The sequence below is a fragment of the Podarcis raffonei genome, chromosome 8 (assembly GCF_027172205.1).
Source record: "Podarcis raffonei isolate rPodRaf1 chromosome 8, rPodRaf1.pri, whole genome shotgun sequence".
In the NCBI taxonomy this organism is placed as follows: domain Eukaryota; kingdom Metazoa; phylum Chordata; class Lepidosauria; order Squamata; family Lacertidae; genus Podarcis; species Podarcis raffonei.
Genome location: NC_070609.1, coordinates 50,229,721 through 50,252,178, shown reverse-complemented (window position 1 = coordinate 50,252,178; position 22,458 = coordinate 50,229,721). Strand labels below are relative to the sequence as shown.

The 22,458-nt window shown below is 44.9% G+C and overlaps 1 protein-coding gene across 1 annotated transcript; it reads right to left on the bottom strand.

Moving 5' to 3' along the window:
• Positions 1-6,271: 6,271 nt before the first annotated feature.
• Positions 6,272-11,052, bottom strand: IL17C (interleukin 17C). The gene is made up of 4 exons (XM_053401919.1): positions 11,031-11,052; positions 9,843-10,015; positions 7,301-7,611; positions 6,272-6,521 (listed from the first exon to the last, which is right to left on the bottom strand). Exons 1-4 carry the CDS (start codon positions 11,050-11,052, stop codon positions 6,272-6,274), a joined length of 756 nt encoding a protein of 251 aa, XP_053257894.1.
• Positions 11,053-22,458: the final 11,406 nt, after the last annotated feature.

Genomic DNA, 22,458 nt, shown 5'->3' with positions numbered 1-22,458 from the left:
GGCAAGAGGCTGCTTAAGCCACATCCACACCATTCTTTCAAAGCATTATGATAGCACTTGAAACAGTCATGGCTTCCCCCAAATATTCCTGGGAACTGTTGTTTGTTAAGGGTGCTGAGAGCTGATAGGAGACCCGTATTCCCCTCTCAGAGCTATAATTCCCAGAGTTCCTTGGGGCAAAGGGATTAACTACTGAAGTGTGGCTTAATTTCCCAGGGCAATTTATTTCTGGTGCCTGAAGGTGGCGCTGCAAAATCAATGTGGCTCTATAGCATGCGCCATCTCTACAATTGGAAGCAGTAATGCCTCTGAATACCAGTTACTCAGAATCACAAGCGGAAAGAGTTCATATTCGCCAAGTGCCCCAATTTTCCAGGGACAGTTCCAGAATTACAGAAGCCATCCCGGTTTCTGATTTGATCCTGGAATGTCCCAGTTTTCCTTTTTCCTCCTCTCCACATCTTAGAGAACAATCGAAAGCATACCCTCCAAGTGTCCTGGTTTTCCAGGGACAGTCCCAGAATTACAAAAGCCACCCTGGCTTCTGATTTGATCCTGAAACACCATTTTTCCCCCCCAGCCAGCACCACAGCTGCCAAACTCAGAGAAGAGGATGAGCCAATGCTTGTTCCAAGCGACGATGGTGGCGGCTGTGGCGGAGCATCCTGTAGCCTCTCCATGACCGCTGCTGCGGAGTTGAGGAGGGTCAGTTGGGGCGGGGAGTGAGAAATGCCCCTATTTTCATCTGAGGAATGTTGGAGGGTATGGAGAGCTCTGTCATGCTCATGTCTTGTGTGCAGGCTTCCCACAGTCATCTGGCTCGCTGTGAGAATAGGATGCTGGGTTAGGTGGACCTGTGGTCCGATCCAGCAGCCAAGCTCTTACATTCTTAGATTAGTTAAAGGGAAATTCTGTGGCAGAGCATCTTGGCTGCATCCAGATGAAAGAAAGAAAGGTCTGGAACCCTGGAGAGCGGCTGCCAGTCAGTGTAGGCAACACTGAGCTAGATGGACTGAGCAAAAGGCAGCTCCCTATTTCCCCATGTACCATATTCTTCCATCTATAAGATGCCCCCATGTATAAAACGCCCCCTATTTTTGCAGCAACAGCCAATCGCCAGTCCACTTCAGCACTATCCATGTATAAGACGCCCCCTAAATTTTGCCATTATTTTTTAGGAAACAAACCTAGTCTTATACACAGAAAAATACAGTAATAGTCCAATTGTGTGTTTATGTGTGTGTGTGTGCACAATTTACAAGTTTGTGTTTTATCTTGGTTTTTCAGTGATGTAATAAAAGTGATTAGTGCTTTGTGAGTCTGTGCCTGTGGTGGGTGTGGCCAGATGTGTGTGTGCACAGCTGCAGTCAATTCAGGCCACTTTCCCACCGCTGAATTGATCAGAAGGGTTGGCACCAGTGGGAAACGCTCCTTAGCACACTTTTACTGAAGCATCTCAAAAAGGATGCATAGAAGGGCAGCAAACACTGTGGCAGCTTTTCTACAAGGAAAACTTCAGCACATTTGTGGTTGACTGAGGTTGGGGTGGGGGGTAGAACATGAATTAAGAGGGTTATATAATTATGCATACTGTGGATAAAGTAGACAGAAGCACTTTATCCCATACTAACCCTCAAGGTCATCTCCATGATATTGATTGACAAGCAATGGTGTAGTTGTTGTTTGTGAAAATTTAGGGGGAGCACAGCTCTGGGACTTTTTTTTAGAGCAGGAGTGAAGTCAATGATGTCAACTGTCTTAAGTGTCAAGAAAACCGCTCTGGCAAGTGAATGAGGTGATAAGGAGGCTTTCAAGTTTGCATTTCTTTTTTGAAGATATAGTCTGTGGTTCCAATGAATAACTAAGGGCTACATGCATTTCAGCTGCCTGAAGACCTTTTTGTTGCAGCTCAGTGTGTGTTTTGCAAATGTAGCCAGTCAGAAGCAAGCATGACTAACTTCTGTGCAGCTTAAGGTAAAGGTAAAGGGACCCCTGACCATTAGGTCCAGTCGTGACCGACTCTGGGGTTGCGGCGCTCATCTTGCTTTATTGGCCGAGGGAGCCGGCGTACAGCCATGACTAAGCCGCTTCTGGCGAACCAGAGCAGCGCACAGAAATGCCGTTTACCTTCCCACCGGAGCGGTACCTATTTATCTACTTGCACTTTGATGTGCTTTCGAACTGCTAGGTTGGCAGGAGCAGGGACCGAGCAACAGGAGCTCACCCCGTCTCGGGGATTCAAACCGCCGACCTTCTGATCGGCAAGTCCTAGGCTCTGTGGTTTAACCTACAGCGCCACCCACTTCCCAAGTGCCACCCACGTCACTCTTAGGTAATTATGCACAATCATACCAATTCTGAGCAGTTGGGTCTAATGCTTTGTATGTTTACCGTGTACGCTTGTATATAATGTTTGATGAAGCTGCTTCCATTTTGGAGCTTTCCTTGTGAGTGGGGGCTGTCATGCTGAGCTAGTGTATCAAAATTCACTGTTGGTGAGAGATGCAGAGCGAAAAGAGGTAAGTGATTTGCAGAAAACGAATTCACTGGATTTTCTGTCATAAGATGGGATGGTGGTCAACAGAGGAGAAGGAGGTCTTTCAATAACTATCTTTTTAAAATAATAATATTTATTAACATTTCAAGAAATTAATGTTAATAAATTTCTTGAAATGATAATAAATATTATTATTTTAAAAAAAACCAACACTATCCACCATTACTGAGAACATAAAAGAGCTGTGTTGGATCAGTCCAAAGTCCTGTCTGGTCCAGCCTCCTGTTTTCAGAGTGGCCAACCAGCTGGCTATTGAAAGCCCACAAGCTGCAGCAATTGCCCCACTTGCAATTCCCAGCAACTGGTATTCAGAAGCAGTTCTGCCTCAGAGAGTGAAGGTGGAACATAGTCACCATTAATAGCCTTGTGCTCTATTCACCTAATCCTCTTTTTAAGTAATCCAAGTTGGTGGCCATCACTGCTTCTTGTGGGGGCAAATGACACGGTTTATCTATGTATTGCTTGAAGCTGACCTTTCTTTTGCCTGCCCTGAATCTTCCAACCTTCAGCTTCGAGTGGAGCTTGCAGTTTCATAGGCAGTCTACCTTGTAGTGCCACAATCTGGTTGAGCAACAGTGGGAGAGGGATCTTGCCTTCAAGCCCTGCCTTGGGGCTGCGTGAAGACACCTGACTAACCACTGCTGGGTGGAGGAGGATGGACCTTTTGTTTTATTTCTGAACTTTCCTTATGTTTCTGATTCCCTATGACCCTATGAAAATTGTGCTTTTCACTACAACAGGCCCCTTGGTTCACACATACATCCCAGTCGTATGAAGCCATTTGCTCAGCATGGCTTGTGTTCTGGATTGTGTTGCTCAGGGGGCAGGGGACCTTTTTCACTCCAAGGTCCACGTTCCCTTCTGGGTGACTTTCTGGGGGCCACACACCAATGGCAAAAGTGGGCAGGACAACACATGCCAAGCAAGGCCAGTGAGGGGTGTAGTGACCTTCAGATCTCTCAAGAGAGACCTGCACTGTAAACAAAACAGTCAAGAGTCCCAAAGGCTTTCATAGAGAAATAACATTTTATTTTAATGCAATTTATGAAACAATTTCACACTGGAGGAAGCCTCTGCATCCCAGCCTGGGTGATGCCTCCTCTTATCAGGGGTTGTTTGTTTGTTTAGTGTCACAATAAATACATTTGCATAAATAACTTAATAATTTAGACATATAATTAGATACTTAGAGATAAAAACATATCAATTAAAAGCACCACAAGACATCAAATAAATAAGAGCACCTATCCATTAGATATTGAGACCAAAAAATAAATTAATTGATTGGAACTCCCTGAAGCAATCTGATAAATAAGAGTTCCAACCCATGGCTGGAAAAGCAAAAATGAATCAAAACCACACAGTATGCATCACTTGTTGTTCCACACACCCACAGCCAGACCGTGCAATGTTGAAACCTGGTGTGGGAGGTGACATCCAGCAATTGTCAGGGAGAAAAGTCACGGGCTGCTGGCACAAGGTTAGAAATGTATAGGCAGTGCCTCCCAGCATCTCTGAGAGCAGCACTTTGGGGAAGGGAGCGCAGGGGTTGCTACCCTTGGGAGAGCAATGGTGAAATTTATTGATTTTTAATATTTAAGGACACACAGGTCTTACTGGAGAAGCCAAATAACTTTGGTAGCAACAGCTAAAGCATCTCACCCTGATGATCTGTTGCAGGTTTCCTGAACTAGTAAGGAATGCAGAGCTACTGAGAGTTTCCTCCCAAGCAAACTCCTCACCCAGCACCTTCCAGCTAAGGAACGCAGCAAGGTTCCTCAAAGACTTGAGTCCTGGGCATGTCACACAGTTGCGCTAAACCAGCCACTGCCTGGCGCAGCAATGTCAAGCACCAGTTTTCTTTTTAGTATGATGCTCGGCACTCTGGAATTAGACAGCTGTAACAGAGGGTTGAGCTGGGTCTTCCACCTACAAGGCCCATTTCTGCCACAAGAAGACATTGCGACCATTTCTGTTATGATGTGATTGGCAGGTCAGCATGCTGCACACCAGCACCTAGCTGAAGCTGACAATCGCACCAGGCCACAGGGTTGGCTGTGCTTATCAGCTGCAACAGACAGCCAAGCCATGGGATCCCTGCTGCAGTTTGGCATATTTGGTCAGGCTGTTTGCTGGCACACTTTTGCCAAGATTGTCCCTGCTGTGCTGGGGGTTGGTGCTGTCCTGGAAAATGTCTCAACTAATGAAAAAAAGACATCACAGTTGAGGATTTATCAAGGAGGACAGAAAGGCCCAGTGAAATTCTGACAGCGTGTGCAGGGTTTTTGAAGCATTTGCCTTTATTTTTGAGGTGGCTGAGGGGGGGTTTCCTTTCTTCCATTCCACAAATTACCTCAGGAATGGTCTGCACTCTGCAGCCACCCCAGCTGCCAACATGTCAGTCAAAGCTCAGGAGAAGACCTCATGAGGTAGCTCCGCCCATGGGGCTTTCTCAGATCAGAAAGTGTGGGCAGCTGGTGGGTGCCGAGGAGCGCTGAGGAAACGTTTTACCAGTAAGTAAGAAAGTAAATATGTAGTGTCCTCAGCCACCTCAGATGGATAAGGTAAGCTCAAAGCCCCACGCCCAGAAAAAGTTCTAAAATGCCCTGAGAACGAAGCAGGAAAATGTAAGCTTCTTTTCAAAAGGGAAGAAAGATTTTCTAGGGAGTGGGGGACACATTTCAAGACAGCACCAGCTGGGATTTGGGCAGCAAGAGATCACAGATATGGACTCAGTAAATTCTCGGCAAAGCTTTGGAGAGCTACTAGGGAACAAAATCAATAAATAACCAGAACAAGCACTTGATAACTTCAAACATAAATAATATAAATACAAACACTAATAAATAAATAGGTTAAAAACAATCATATGGGGAGGAGCTACCAGGATCAGTCCCTTCCATCAATGCATGTTTTGCTGGTCCATTTGGGTGAATAGGGCGCTGCCTGCCTACTTACTTGCAATCAATCAGAAAGTGGCTCTGCCTGTCATTGGCTGTGGCACCACCTTCTGTTGGTTTCCCTGCCTGCTGCCTCACCAGCCTCAACTGGCACCAGCCACCAGCGCAATCTGCCTGACAGGTAGAGAGCCAGGAGGACTTCAAATGATACTGTTGCCTTAAGCACCTCTACCACTGAGCTACAGCCTTTCCCCTTATTCTTAGGATGCAAAAGGGTAGCCAATGTTACTTTGCTACAGCAAAAGCAATGCAAGAGTCTTGTGGCATTAGAAGAGCACTGTGGTCCATGGAAGCTACTGCCATTTTAAAAAGAAAAATCTTTAAGGTGCCACAAGATATATATATATTTTGCTCTTAGGACTGCAGTTTCTCCATTGCTCCCTCCTGGTGAAAAAGTGCTGACATGCCCCAAGACTGTCATCTGATGGGTGGGACCAGGGGCTCTAGGTTATGAGGGGGAGTAGGGATGAGGGAACCTGATTAAAATCCCTTCCTGACCTCCAGGGATGACTCAGAGCTGTTGGGCAGCAATTTTGTTATCATCATTACATTGATACCCCGCCCTTCCTCCCAAAGCAACCCAAAGGGGCAGGACCACAATAATCCTTAGAGTTGAAATGAACAAGTGCTTTAAAACAAACACAATGACTGGGACATGTGATGCTGCTGCATTCAGAAAAACAGATTTAGATTTGGACCATGCTGCATATGAAACTGCTCCATAGGAGCATTGGTTGCGCAGACTGTCACCCGCTCAGCTGCTGTATCGGGGGAGGACGCAGGCACAGGCCACGGACACATCAATGTACTTCACCTCAAAGGTAAAGCCAGCGGCCTCGTCGTTGTGTTGGCACGGCTTGCGTCGCAGCACCATCATGTTCTGGAACACCGGCACAGAGTTGAGCGAGGTCACCTCTTGTCCTGTCTTGACATCAATGCATCCTTTGCAGAGACACTCTGCAATGGACAGTTTGCGTGGATAGCGGTCCTCATCTTCATCAATGCTGGTTTAAAAAGAAGGGAGAAAGAAAAGTGAGCTAGGCGAACTCAAAACCACAACAACAGCCTTAATAGCTGTCTAACTGTCATGACTTCTAGCTTCCCACCCTTGAGGAATTATGGAAATTATAGTTTGTTGCAAATTCTGTTCCTTGCACGACAAGCCACTTTTGCTAGGACTTCTCCTTCCTCTGAGACTTCTCCTACACCTCTGGCTCTCTTGTATGAACTTGATGCACCTTCTGTTTGAACTTTTAAACACCTGCTGAAAATATTTCTATTCTGTCAGGCTTATTCTGGCAATCATAATATATATCTCCCTAACAGTTGGATGATTTCTGACTTTATCATTATAACATTTCATATTTTTATTGTAAAATCTTACATATAATTGTTGTAAACAGCTCTGATTTTTTTAAAAAACACACGAATAGAGGTACGGTATATAAAGATTTTTATAAAATAAAAATGATAGGATGCACCTTATTAGGGGTGTTTGGGAACAGACCCTAGCAAGAGTCAAAGAGTTGCCATGTGGGTTGGAGGACTACCGTTTGGTTGTGGTGTTTAGTACACTCATATCTGTCAGTGGCAGACTTTGGTCTCTCAAATTTCAGCAGCGCCCTGTGTTACACTAAAATCTGGCATCCCCCCTGCATTTTGCGCTCCTTTCTACAGCAGTGTGGTGCCCAGTGCAGCCGCACTGGTCATGCTACCCTAAAACTGCCTCTGTATCTGTCCACTAGAGATGCTCACCCTTGCTTTTTATGTCTTGTGCCCTTACCGGTATGTCCATGGTGAGATGGAGCGCTCGTGGATTTCTCTGTTCAGAGTGCCCTGGACCTTCAGATCGGGGCAGGTGGTCTCGTGGTGCCTCCGCTGCCTTCGTGGACTGGCCTCTTCACCCTCCACGTAGGGCACCAGCTGCACGGGAGCTTGGCGTTCCCACCGTGTGGCCCTGCTCCGGAACAGCGTGGGCACGTACCCTTCCTGCACATCCTCTGCGGCAAAGCAGTTCTGGTGGTGTCGGTGGTGGCCGCCCAGTCGCTTGGCCTCTGCCCAGGCAAGGAGAATCAGTGCAAGCAAAAGGGAGCGCTGGAAGGGGAAGAAAGAGATGCATATAACTATACTAGAGGGATTGAAGATGGTGGTTGGAGAGAAAACATTGTTCATCCATGCTAGGATTAATTAGGAGACATCCTTAGTTCAACTAGTTTTGAACTTCTTTCTTACAGTATACTTAAAATAGAAGGGAGAGAGCTGTAGCTCCATGGTAGAGCATCTGCCTTGTACACAGAAAGCCCCGGGTTCAATCCCCAGCATCCCAGGTAGGGCTGGGAGAGACTCCCTGTCTGAAGCCCTGGGGAGCTGCTGCCAGTCAGTGTAGACAATACCAAGCTAGATGAGCAAGGGTCTCACTCGGTACAAGGCTACTCCCTCTATTCCTATGTCCCAGCCCAGAGAGAGAACTGAAGTTTTCAGATATTCTTCCTCTTGAGTATTTTTCTGTTTCCCCCCTTGTGTAGAATTTATAGATTGTAAGCTAGTTGGGGCAAGGACCCATTTCTTTATACTTCGCAGAGCACCATGGGCACAGGTGATGCTATATGTATGTATATATTTAAAATCATGTCTTTAGCCAAATGTGACACTTCTTTATCTTCTTGGTGTGATGTTCTGTTGGGCCTGTGAGATACTTTCTTTCTGTGTTCAGAAAAAAAGAGTAACCTAAAGCTGCAATTCTAAGCACACTTTCCTAGAGTGAACGCCTTAACGCTTAACTTCCTCTGAGTAAACACACATAGATCATGGAATTGAAGAGCTGGAAGGGATCCTGAGGGTCATCTAGTCCAACCCCCTGCAATGCAGAAATCTCAACAGATGGCCATCCAACCTCTGCTCAAAAACTTCCAAGCCAGGAGAGCCCACCACCTCTCCTGAGAGTCTGTTTCACTGTCAAACAGCTCTTACTGTCAGAAAGTTATTCTTGATGTTGAGTCGGAATCTCCTTTCTTGTCACTTGAATCTATTTGCTTGGGTCCTAGCCTTCGGAGCAGGAGAAAGCAAGCCCTTTATTTGAAGATGGCTATCTCCTCTCAGTCTCCTCTTTAGCTGGCTAAACATACCCAATTTCCTCAACCATTCCTCATAATGTTTGGTTTCTTTATCATCTTGGTCACCCTCCTGGGCACGCATTCCAGCTTGTCAATATTTTTCTTAAACTGGAAGTACTACTCCAGGTCTGACTAAGGCAGAATAGAGCAGGACTATTAGTTCCCTTGATCGGGACACTATACCTCTGCTAATGCAGCTTAGAATAGCATTAGCTCTTTCTTTTTGCTGCTGCATCACACTGTTGACTCATGTTAAACCTGTGGTCTACTAAGACCCCTAGATCCTTTTCGCTTGTACAGTAGTCCAGGTGTCCCCCATCTTATATTTGTACAGCTGGTTCTTCCTGTAGCATTACATTTGTCCCTACTGAAATTCACTTTGTTTGTTTTGGCCCAGTTCTCCAATCTGTTAAGATTATCTTGACTCCTGATTCTGTCTTCTGCGGTATTGGCTACCACACATAGAATTCACTGCACTTCATTTTATCAACCCCATACACACTTCACTGGGAGTAAGGCCCATTGAACTCAGTAGGTCTTCCTTCAGAATAGACATGTACAGGATTTCACCCATCAGTCTCTCCTCAAGATATTCCACCCGTCTTTCTCTTTCTCTCCCCCTTCCTATTTTTCCAGATATCTCTTCCACTGTCCCACGCTATGGGAGAATGAGTATGTTCTATTATAACCTTACTTATCCACATTTTTAGGTCCAAGATTATTTACTTTGTGATCATTTACCAACACACTAGACTTTATCATATTGAAATAAGCCACAAATGAATCAATACAGCATATGCTTAACTGTTACAATCCTCTGATTTTAAGACTACACTTTCTTGTGAGTAAATCTCAGTTTGAACGGAACATACACATTCTATCGAGACACAGGAACATGCCGCGAGGGTGCTTAGAATCACAGCTTTAAAACAGATATCGTTCATGTATTTGATTGAGTACAAAAGAATAATGTTCTTCAGATAGCAGTTTGACCGCCAGCCCTGTCCGCATGCAAGTCATAAAAGCACTTTAGCAAATCACAACAGATAAGAAAGAAAAATAGGTCCAGACTAACGCTGAATCCAACCCATCCCATTTCCTTTCTGAAAGGCTGCTTCTTCTCCCTTGCCCTCCTCCAGCAGAGTGGAACTGTAAGAAAGTCCCTGAGCATTTCCCTAGGGCACCTGGAGGTGGCAGAGGTGGCATCCTTACCATCTCGGCTGATTCGAAAGAGGCAGTGAGCAGGTGCTGATGATGCTTAAGGTGGATTGTCCACGAGCTCCTCTTTCTCTGCCTCTTGGGCTTAGCTTCCCTTGGAGGGTGATTGTCAGTTGCAAGGGACAGGTAAACTGACTCCAGCTTGACACCTGTCTCCCATTTATATGCTGGGGAACAGGGATGTTACTTACACACCTGGAAACTCCAAGGCTCTCCCTCCTCCCTTTAGGGAAATAGTTGAGTCTACTCACTTCCTCCTCCCTTACCTAGCAGGGTTTCTTTATTCTGCAATCCTCTGGCATTCGTGAAATAGTTCTGTTATACTATGATTACTTATTTAACGACAGTGGGCGGGGAGCTGAGTAGTCAGGCTAACCTAGTCTTTTTTTCTTCTTCTAGCCCCTGCTAATGGTCTATTACTAATAATAGATTTTACTGTAAATATCTAAACAGTTGTTTGATAGGATTTGTAAGGAGGGGGGCATCCTTGGATGACGTGGGGCAGGGAAAGGGCATGTACGCAATCAATGATCTTCTGTACACAACAAACATTGTTGACTGATCTTTCTAGTCTTCATCCTTTGCAGATGGGGAAGCACATGCTCCATTAATTGAGAAGGCATCCTGAATCAAAAATAGGAAATTTGATACCCTGTTTGTTCCATTCTTTAATGAAATAGAAATCCAGGCACCCAAGTGCTCCATTTTATTTTGAATTATGCATCAGGTATAATATTCTCTCTTTGCCGGGTGGGGGGGGGGGCACCTCAGCGTATTTTGGGGAATGCAGCAGCTGGTGGGTTCCACAGAACTCTCTGTCATATGGAACAGAAACACAGAAGATTGTACAGAGACTGAGAGCAGGAGGGGGCCATACAGATCAGTGGAGGAGAGAGGTCAGTGGAAGTTTGGCTGCTTTTTCATTCCATTCATTGAAGGGTTCTGTGAAACTCTAAAGCTGGCATACTCTGCAGCCTACATAACTTAGCCCAATAAAGAAATATATACCTGACTGGGAGAGGGGGTGACTTTGTACACACCATACACTTAAAGCACATCACCTCACTGCCCAAAGTATCCTGGAAGGGTGCTGGGAATTGTAGCTCTGTGAGGGGTAGATAGTTCTTCAGTTCTTTGCTTGAATCCTTCCCGGAAAATGGTGACAGCTTTGAGGCATCCTACCGTTGTCCAAATCCCATAACATCCTGTAGTGATATTGGGAATTCTTAGCAGGTTAGAACTTTGGCTCATGCAGAAGAGCATTATGGGAGAGCCAAACGCTATAGAATCCCGGGAATGTGCACCTGGTTCTTTAATTTCAGACTTTCTATCTTTAAGAGTGTGAACTGGTCATCTCCTTCCTACAGGAGAAAGAGTTTCTGGCTGATTTGTGGTTCTTGACACCTGGCTCTCTGGGACGCAGATTCAGAGTGAGAGGGCTTTCTGGCTAATTTACAACTCAAAGAATCTGGTTTGTTCTGGGGATGCTTTAATCTTCAAGGCCTTTTGATAAACAGGATTCAGCTGTTGAGTCTCCTAACAAGCCTGAGTTATTGTCCCTCTATGTAACCATTGGCAAATTGCTAATTAATCTAAGGAACTGATTGGCTTTTAGTTTTGAATCCAGTGGGTTCAAAGGGGACAAAACCTTAGGAAACTAATTTGCAATTCACAGCCCACCTGGCCTGGCACACCACCTCAGCCTCGAACTTCTTTGAAACTATTATGCTTGTGCTTCTGTTCTTGTTGAGAGTATAGTTAGCGATATTAAATAATGTTTTTATTTTCTGTTTGGGATCTGTAAGAGATGTGCCAACTTTTGTTTTGAATACCCTTTCTTTTTAATAAATTTGGAAAAAGGATTTTCTTCCTGCCTTTGTCTTTTGTGCCTTTCTGCCGGGGAAGCCGGTGCCTAATCTACTTAGTCACCTACCAGAGCCTGTTGGATTTCTGTCTGTGTCACGGTAAAGTGACATAGAGTGGGGTAGTCTGGTAAATATTGAAGAGTAACCTCCTTCCTTGGGTTACTCTTTGGGGACTGTTCTGGACATAAGGGGGTGGTGGCAGCAAACTACTGTTTGGTTTTGTGTTTTGAAAAAAGCTTTTGTGTGCTTGTCTCTTTTCCTGCCGGATTTGGACGATGGGTTGGAGAGGTGAAGAGTGCGTGCGAATGCTACACATCCCCTTGCTTTAACACTTTAACACTAATCACTGTTCTGTTAGTCACTGTTATGCTTAGTTCTTTAATATCACTGTTATGATAGTCACTGAAATATTTACCCTACTTTGTGGGCCCTTTCGGACTGGTGTTTTATTATGTGTGTATTCTGCAAAATATTCTTGACACAAACAATAATTGATGTCCGGAGAGGCTCTAGCACAGCAAAAGTGGAACAAAAAATAAACCAGAACATTTGTGGTATTAACATTATAGGAATTCAGCAGGAAGTTATGGGACATGCACTGGTTGGAAGCAAAGCAGTATATCCAACCCCAACTCCTGAAGGCAAAGACAGTATTGAAAGAGGGATTGCATATAACCACCCTGATCCCAACACGAGCACAATCATGACTGCACAATATTTATCCCTGCAGAAGGAAAGGCAACACATCACTTTTCCTTTTAAAAAACCAGGTGGAATATTCTAAGGGGGAATATAGGAGGATTGAAATAATGTCTCTGCCTTCACCATACATTTACTCCTCCTTTCATTTTTTTTTAAAAAATTATTTATTGCCCACCTTTTTTCTCAAAGGACCTCAAGGTGGCGTGCATAGTTTTCCTCCTCCCTTTTTATACCCACAACAACCCTGTGAGGTAGGCTAAGCTGAGAGACAGTGACTGATTCAGTAGGGATTTGAACAGTGTTAGAAACTGAGATATGAAAGCTAGCAGCTAAATGGCACCTTAAACCTAGGCTATGGGCGCAACAATGGAATGTCTAAGCACGCTTTTTTATAACGAAAATACAAAGCTGAAAAAGAATGAACTGCATCTAAAATATTACGTTCATTTTTCACAGGATCTAGTCCTTCCCCTGCCCACCCCCCTAATATTCTTAACAGGGTCTCTTCTCCAGTCTTCAGATTAGCTGGAAGTGGGGAGGCTGAAAAAGGTCCTCCTTTCCTTCAACTCTGCAGTTTTAATCTGAAATCTTAGGCACAGTACTGCGCTCAGAGCTCAGAAACTGCTCGCACTAATGAAATTCCCTGTCACAAAATGCACCTAGAACAATGGGAGTTTTGAACACTGGATTTGAACCCTAGCCTCCCAAGTTCTCATCCAACACTCTTACCACTACATCACACTTGTGATAAAAATGCAATGAATAAATAAATACATTGATCACCCATGGAAAGTATTTTCTTCCACCGTCTCATAGATTTTATCCTGATGGTCAGTTCTTTATGCTTCTTTGAAACTCTGAAATGCAAATATGCAAATGAAAAAAGTTGGATTCCCAAACCAGGGAATTGTGTGAGACTTTCCATCCTCTGCGTGAAAAGGGGTTTTTGTTTTTTTTGGTTACAGTTTGTATTTTTCCAACAAACCCATTTTCAGTTTCTCTATGAGTGTCTTTTTTTTTGCAAAACAGGTTTGTTCATTCATTGATGTTTGATAGGTCCATATTTGCTCAGTTAGCTCATTCATTTATTCACATTTTATTCCATTGTTGGCTTGTGTTGTGGGAAAACAAACACATCCGCAAGGACACATGAAAGCCACTGCGGTGATGGGCACTATCTTTCAGCCTAATCAACATTGTGGGGCTGCATTGTGAGGTCAGACTTGGGAAGGCAGAACCGCATCCACCATTCTGATCTCCTCAGAGGAAAGGCAGGACATAAATGATATAAATAAATAAGCCAAAGAAATATAGAATGGCCAGGCTAGATTGGAGCGAAGGCCTGCCTAGTACAGGGTCCTATTCCCAATGCTGGCAAGCAGGGCAGGAAGACAACAGCCCTCCCTATTGTTTGAATTCCAGTAGCTGGCATTCAGAGGTAGACTGCTTCTGAGTGTGGATGTTCCATACCCACTGCCAGACTTGTTCTCCATTTTTTTTATCCTGGTAGAAAGTGACCGGGGTCCACTTTCCAGTAGCAGGTGAAACCTGACCCACACACAATCACACACTTTAAACACACAAATAATAATACAGAAATAGAAACACATGTATTTATTTTTTAGTAATTTCGCTTGAAGTTCACCTTCCTTTTCTCCAAAGGCTCCCCCCTCCCAATGGTTGTAAATATCTATTTCTTTTTGACATCCATTGTGGATTGATGTGGTGTAAAACACATTAACTCTGAAACGTTACCATATCCAATAACAAGCCAGCCATGAATAAATTCAGTGTTATATAGATTGGACATGGGACATGGCTAATTCCTTATTCAGAAGGGTGCATTCTATCTAGCTTCATAGACATTATAAACAATAATGTTTCAAAGACAATACATTATAAGTCATCTGGCATTGTAGATTCTCTTTGCTTATGTGGCTCAATTTTACAGATGGTGAAAAACTGAGGCTTGGAGTGGGTAAGAAACTCTGCTCTAACTTTCCCTTCCCTTACTCATTCTTTTTAATCTCCCCCAAGATGTTCATGGAAGAAAGGTAAAGGCTCACATATCCAGTGCTTCATTCCTCACAAATACGTTTCTTTCTCTTGTCTGGGATCCAAAAGCATGACCAGTCGGATCCAAATGTACGATTGTAAAAAAACTAGACAGGTTAAGAGCTAAATCCATCAGGAGTATATTTCCCCCACCTCACCCCGGGTCTGTAAAAGCTCCTATTCTGCTTTCATTCAGTCACTTTAATGCTATTTCTCTCAAATCTGATCTTTCTATCCCAAAAGTTAGTGGTGACCAGATGGGTTTCAGAATGGGTGGGAAAGGAAAAATGAAATGATTGAAGTATTCCATTCTAAACTGAGGCAACTAGTACGTTCTCAGTTTCTCAGTGCTTGTTTATCAAGGCAGCCACTCTGCAATGTGGGCTGCCAACGTTCCAGTTGTACAGATGGAAAAGACAGGGATATTGGGATTTGTTATCTGCCCTTCAGTCAAGAGTTCCAAGGTGGCAAAAAATGATATTAAAAATTGCAGTCAACTATGGAAATGTGAGACAAAATTAACCAGCCAGCACCGTAAAATTGGTAACGATCACAAATAAAGCAGGTAGCAGAAACAAAAATAAAAATAAAAGTGTATGTATAGCTGCAGATTTAGAAATGACGGCTATAACTTAATGGAAATGCAGAGCATCTCACTGTAAGGAGAGAAGGTTGTGACCATGAACCCATCTTCAGTATACATTTAAAGTGGCATCATGCCACTTTAAACAGGCATGGCTTTCCGCCAAAGAATCCCGGGGATTGTGGCATGTTAAGGGTGCTGAGAGTTAGAAGACCCCTCTTTCCCCTCACAGAGCTACAATTTCCAGAGTGGTTTAACTGTCAATCCCTCTTCCCAAGGAACTCTGGGAATTGTAGTTCTGTGGGAGGAGGGAGAAGGGCAGCCTAACAACACTCAGCACCCCTAACACCCTATACTTCCCAGGATTCTTTGGGGGAAGCAAGCAATGCCTGCTTGAAGTGGCATCGTAGCAATTTAACTGTATGGCGCGGAGGCGGCCTTGGCGAGCTATGTCTGTTGCTCACTGCGGATGTGGGCAAGGCGCTTAGGCAGAGTCCTTTGGCAGAGACAGTGTGGTGTAGAGGTTTGAGCACCAAACTTTGGGGAAAGTGACATCACAGGAAGCTGCATTATCAAGTCCAACTATTGCTCTATACCAGTGGTTCTCAACCTGCGGGTCCCCAGATGTTGTTGGACTACAACTCCCATCACCCCTAGCTAGCAAGGCCAGAGCTCAGGGATGATGGGAGTTGTAGTCCAACAACATCTGGGGACCCACAGGTTGAGAACCGCTGCTCTATACGCTTCACTGCTGTCTCTCCAGGGTTTCAGGCGGGGGCCATTTCCACGATGCCACCTAGGATTGACCCTGGGACCTTCCTCATGCAAAACAGGCACTGAGCCACGGCCCTTCCTTCCTTCCTGCAACACACCCACCCCGCTCCCTCCGCAGCCGCTTGCTTGAAGCGGCTCCCGCATTGCGGTTCGCAGGTGAGCCCGCTCGCCGGCCGTCACTCCGTTTCCTGGATCAGGTTGTCGTGTGGCGTCAGAGAAGAGCCTGCAGAGACAGGCCAGGCTGCTGCGCAAGGGGTTAATGCTGTGCTCGGGCGGTGACGAAATTAGGTGAGAGTTCAGCTGGAGCCGCAGCAGGTAGTTGAACTCTCTTGGGTCACGGGATCCTCGCAAACCGGCTGCGCAAGGCGCGGCGCACTCTCTCCGGCTGCGTCGTTCCTCGGCCTCAGTGTGTCATTCGCCTTTCCAGTGGGCGCGTCACATGCTCCCGCCAGGCCGGCTCAGGGGAAAGCCCCTCCACGTGGCCCGGCCCCGCTCCATTCCGTCGCAGTTCAGCCCCGAGTCATGAGGAAGAAGAAGGCGTCCAGGGCTCGTGATTGCAAATGATGGCGCGCATCCGAAGAGATTCGGAGCCTCCCAGTTCTAAATATGCTTAACCTCGTGACCTCTTTCATGGAGGAGATACTCGCTCTCTCGGCACCCGCTCTCCTCCGTCTACAAGATGGAGAATGACAACGCAGGCCTACCTTGCAGGGCTGTTGTGAGCAAAACCATATGTGTGAAGTGCTTGGAACGCTCTCAACTAAGAACGCGGGGAGAGCCGTGCTGGGCCTGGATCAGGCCAAAGAGAGCCCAGCATCCTGTTCTTGCAGTGGCCACGCAGATGTCCCATGGGGAAGCTCACAAGCAGGACCTGAGTGCAACATCAGCTCCCCCCCCCCATTTTTGATTCCCAGCAGCAGGCATTCAGATACATACTGCCTCCCAATAGTGGAGGTAACAAGTGAATAATAATACTGTAATAATAGTAGTAATAATAATTTTGTATATTTATCTATCTGTGCAATCAGAAGGGTCAAAACAAACTACGACTGTGTCACTATAATTTGCTTTTAAATTCTTCTGTTCTTCTTGTTTGTTTCTATAAGTTGCTCAAAGCAATAGACAATAGTTTAAAAACCCCCAGTATAAAGCAAGGGCTAATAAGGAAACAGCAACTACTGTACTATCATAAAGAAAAGTACAGTGGTACCTCGGGTTACAGACGCTTCAGGTTACATACGCTTCAGGTTACAGACTCCGCTAACCCAGAAATAGTACCTCGGGTTAAGAACTTTGCTTCAGGATGAGAACAGAAATCGTGCGGCAGTGGAGCGGCAGGAGCAGAAGGCCCCAATAGCTAAAGTGGTGCTTCAGGTGAAGAACAGTTTCAGGTTAAGAATGGACCTCCAGAGGTACCACTGTACAGTGTAATCCCATTCCTGTTTCTCAGAAGTAAGTCCTAGTCCATCCATCTCAGTGGCTGCTCACAGACTTTGGAACTCCCTTTGTAGAGAAACAAGACTGGCTCCTTTTTCTTCCACCTGCAGGTGAAGACTCTTTTATTCCGGCAGGGTATTTGGAACTGGCTGCTTTTAAGGAAAGGGCTTTTAAGAGTGCTGTGCTGTTTTTATCTGTATTTTAATGGGTTTGTTTTTATATCCATTTAACTTTGCTATATTTTAAATCCTTTTTAAGCATCAGCTTTTATATATGTTGTTAGCTTTCTGCATTTTATTCATGTTTGCTTTAATTTTTGTGAGCCGCCTTGAGTCCTGGTTCTGGGAGAAAGGCGGGATATAAATAATAAAATAATAATAACAATTCTGTGGGTCTTCTGGGTAAGTGAGGTTAGGATTGCAGCCTTTGCCATGGAGGGTGGAGGGAATCTTAGAGTTGGATGGAACTTCAAAGGTTACCTTGTCCAATCTCTTACCAGTGCAGGGAATCCATGACACCAATCTCCCTGTTGGGTGGTCTGCCTTAGGCTCTGCTCAACAACTTCTGAGAAAGAAGAGGGCCACCACTTTGGTGGTGAATAAGGGCGAGTTACCCAACCGTTCATAAGAACATTATTTAATAACCACTCAGGCTTCCGCTCTCTCTCTTTTGATGACTTGCAGACTATGCGAGAATAAATTAGCACCTGGTCATGTGGTTTATTCATTCATTGAGAATGTTATCTTGATCACCAAGTACTAATTGCGTATTAATTAGGAAGCAGAGCCATTTGAGCAAGAGATTGGGATGGGCTTTTGTAACGTATCTGATAGAATGTTTTGTAATGTATTTGACAGAATGTATTTGTTAGAATGCTTATTTTGTTTATGTCTCTGAGGCAATCACTGGCTTGAAAATCAGCGAGTTCCACTTGAAAAAAAAACTTCACTTGCACCTTCTGGTGCCACTTCAAATGGGTTCTGAAACGTTATCATTTCCTTTCTGTGCTTCTGGCAATCAGTGATTCTGTTCTGAAACCCCACCTGCAGTAGGTGCCATCTTTCAACATGGAATTGTGAATTCCCGTCCTCAGATTTTAGTTTGTTACTGCATGAAAAGTTTGAACAGCTATGTTCAGTAACGTGCTTCATAAAATAAAATAAAAATTGTTTTGCTTCCATAGCTTTCAACTCAGAATACATGTCAGACACGGTAGGCTTTCCTTTTCTCTGCAACCTTATATTAAAAGCATTCAGATGCTCTGTGATATCAGGAAAGGCAAATCAAAAATCCATTTGGGGTCAGAAAGTAGTACTTCTCGACCTTGTATTCTGCCCATGAGTAAGACATCAACTTCATAAAAAGACTAAAATACCACCTGAGGAGTACTAAGCCACCTGACTTCTGCATGGAGCAACAGATCTCCGCATTCTGCTTTTATCTCTGAGATAATTTTTTTTGAAACTGACAGTAATCAAGGCCATGATGCCGTAAGTGATTAACGCTGGATACAACCAACATACATCACACTGGGAGAATCTTACTGCAGGCGGCTTGCTAGTGGATGATGCAGTGAAATTGCACGGGATGTGTGCCATTTAATTTCATTGTCTCTTGACTGATTCTTGCAGCTGCACCAGTTTTACTTTCCACCAAGTTTCTTGCACCATCAGTAGCAATGCCTCTCAAGTTATCCCAACTGAGACAAGATTTTCAACTGATTCACACACCTTCAAGAATGGGTTTGCTGCAGTGCTTTCAACTCTTCTGTAATTCTGGTTGCAAGCTATCCCGCTGCTAAAAATAGTAGTTGAGCAGTGTCTATAATGTTATTGCTCTCAGCTAATGCCAAAGAAAACTATTCAAAAGTTTTTGCCTTGTCCTTGATTTAGCAATAGTCAGTAGTCCATTTGTGTGCGATTTGTTGTTTATTTTAAACAGTACCGCCATTTGCAGACATCTTACAAAATGTTTAGCAGAGTAACAGTTGCAGGGGTTCAATATAATCCTTGAATAAATACGTAAAATATAAAAGTGTAGCTTCAGGGGCCAAAAGAATCATAGAATTAAAGAGTTGGAAGTGATCCCAAGGGTCATCTACCATGGGTAGGCAAACTAAGGCCTGGGGCCTGGATCCGGCCCAGTCACCTTCTAAATCCGGCCTGCGGACGGTCTGGGAATCAGCGTGTTTTTACATGAGTAGAATGTGACTCTGGGTTATTTGTGGGGCCTGCCTGGTGTTTTTACATGAGTAGAATGTCTGCTTTTATTTAAAACGCATCTCTGGGTTATTTGTGGGGCATAGGAATTCATTCATCCCCCCCCAAAATATATATATTCCGGCCCCCTCAAGGTCTGAGGGACAGTGGACCGGCCCCCTGCTGAAAACGTTAGCTGATCCCAACCCCCTGCAATGCAGGAATCATAACTAGATTCTGGGGTGCAGACTACATGTGAGGCAAAAACTGTATTTTAGTGCCCAGTTTTACTCTTTCTACCCTGTGCAGGTAGTCTGATGTTGCTCCTGGATGGCTACTTATGTACTGTCTCTCAAGTTTGAACCTGATATGTCAAGCCTTGCAGCTGGGAACAGTGGTGTGATGGGAGGCAGGGATTAGCTCTTCCCTTTCCTGATGTGCTCCCAATGAAAACCACCCCCCCAGATGCTATCAGCAAAAAAGCACAGGCAAGGAAGAATTAAAAATTGGATAAAAGAATCTTGAGGATCACTTGGCAGAGCAGAGTTGCAATCCTATGTAAATGGACTTTTACTGGGCTCTGTGTGTTTATTCAGAAATGAAGTTTAAATCTACAGGTGGTTAAAAGGTAAAGGGACCCCTGACCATTAGGTCCAGTTGTGGCTGACTCTGGGGTTGCGGCGCTCATCTCACTTTATTGGCCAAGGGAGCTGGCATACAGCTTCCGGGTCATGTGGCCAGCATGACTAAGCTGCTTCTGGCGCAACCAGAGCAGTGCACAGAAATGCCGTTTACCTTCCCGCCGGAGCGGTACCTATTTATCTACTTGCACTTTGATGTGCTTTCGAACTGCTAGGTTGGCAGGAGCAGGGACCGAGCAATGGATTTGAACTGCCAGCCTTTTGATCAGCAAGTCCTAGGCTCTGTGGTTTAACCCACAGTGCCACCCGCTGTGGTGGTTAGGTCTCATTAAAACAGGTGGTTAGGTCTCATTAAAAAAAAATTGGGGGTTTCCCTCCATGTGAGAGCAAAAAGGGGTACATAGGCAGAGCGTGAGTGTTGGAAAGAGCAGCTTCCCACCGAGGAAAAGAGGATATTCCATTGCTATAAAGTTGGCTCCAAAAACATATGCAGGGTATACATATGCAACACTGCCAGCCAGCTCAGTCATGGGATGAGGAGCAAAGTGGCAGCTGGGCAGGGTGATGGCAGGGATGGCAGGGACAAGACATGAATGGAGGAAGGTGTGGAAAGGGGAATCCCACAAGCTTCCTTGCTCCATAGTACGTTTTTCTATGTACGTGGAAAATCCAGAGAAATTAATGCATTCTCCTAACCAATACTCTAAAGCCTATAGAGTTCTGAGTATGCACTGGAGCCTGGTGCATCATCAGCTAATTAATCAATCTATTTGTTAATTGGCAATAACCAGCTAGCAATCGGGGTGGTTATGAAGCATCATAAAATTTATTTGGAGTTTGCATACAATAGAAAGGAGTCAGGGATGCATGAAACACAGGTATTATACCACTTTTTTCAAAAAGGGGAAAAAGGAAAGGGTTGTAACTAGATCTTAAATAAGAGATTGCCCAATACTCTGATTCGGTGCAGTAAATTGCACAGTCTAGCAAGCTCTGAGGGCTTGCACGGAAGCATCCTTCCACCCCACCGCTGCCCCGCCTCTTGACAATTCTTATGCAAGAAAAGGCTCGCCTGGTATGTGGCTGCCTTTTGTTAACAGGCAGAGCACGCCAGTGAGTGAACAAAGGCACCCGGGGGAAAACCAAGGCCGGATAGGAGGAAAAGACAGCTCCCTGGGCCATCATCACATGCGCTGTCATGTTAACTCGTGATTTTAAAGGCCCGTGGCCTGGTGGCTTAGCTAAAGCAGTTTGTACTGACTCCATATTGACTTTCTCAGAGTGCTTGGCCAGGGTCAGACCCCAAGGGAGGCCAAGGGAAGTAAGAGACTTCTGAAAAGTGCACTGAGTTTCAGAATCTCAGATAAAAGAAGTAACTTCTTCACTTCATACAGTGCATAGTTAAACTATGGAGGCAGTGGCCAGCTTGGAAGCCTTTAGAAAAGGCAAATTCATGGAGGAGAAGGCTGTCAATGGTGCCTAATCCTGATGGCTATGCTTTGCCTCCACTGTTTGTCAGAGAGAGAGGAGAGTGCTCAGATCCTGCTTGTCTTCCAACAGGCCTCTGGTTGGCTACTGTGAGAACAGAATGCAGGACTAGATGGGCTGTTGACCCGATTCAGTAGGGATCTTCTTAGGGTCTGATTCTGTGTTCCACGTTGGGATGAGCCCTATAGCAGAGACTGTTTATGTCGATGAACCCTGGTTTGATTTGTAGCATCTCCACATGAGAAGATCTTGAGCAGTGGAGCTTGGAACGAGCTTGAGAGATAGACAACAGCTTCACAGGTTCAAATAAAAGCATATTGTGTCTTAAACAGCCGTGTAACAGGCAGACACTCAAAGGTGAAGCTTTGTCTACCACAGCATCTCTTCTTTGGGAAAGCTGCAGTTCTTTCATTCCCATGCTGGCTAGGGCTGATGTGAGAAGATACAAGCAGGTGTGAGGAACCTTTGAGCCCCCAGATGTTGCTGATCGACAACTCCCATCTTGCCTGGCCATTGGCCATACAGGCTGGGGCTGATGGAAATTATTGTTCAGAGGCGTTTGGAGGAGAGGACCAAAGGTTCTCTAACACCTGGTGTAACCCAGAAACATCTGGCTAGATGCTCTAGCTCTGCCCTGCTGGAAGTACCTCAACTTAAATGTATGCACATTATTCTCCTGCGTTATCCCCCACACCGTCCTGCTCACCCACTGTCTTCCCTGTGTTGCATTTGAAATTGCAAGACCCTCAGAACAGAGACCTGCATAAAGTGGTATTATGTACAAAGTGCGTGCTACTTAAATAGTAATCCAATTGCTGTAGCCGCCCAGATGTTATTAGCCCAGAGTTGGAAAGAAGATAAAAGTCC

Excerpts from the sequence above, each read along its gene's own strand:
- IL17C (XM_053401919.1), bottom strand. The coding sequence starts at position 11,052 with ATGTTATGGGATTTGGACAACG. Across the intron at positions 10,016-11,030 it reads GTTATGGGATTTGGACAACG|CATATAAATGGGAGACAGGT; the intron begins GTAGGATGCCTC and ends CCTGTTCCCCAG. Across the intron at positions 7,612-9,842 it reads CTTTCGAATCAGCCGAGATG|CGCTCCCTTTTGCTTGCACT; the intron begins GTAAGGATGCCA and ends TTCCCCTTCCAG.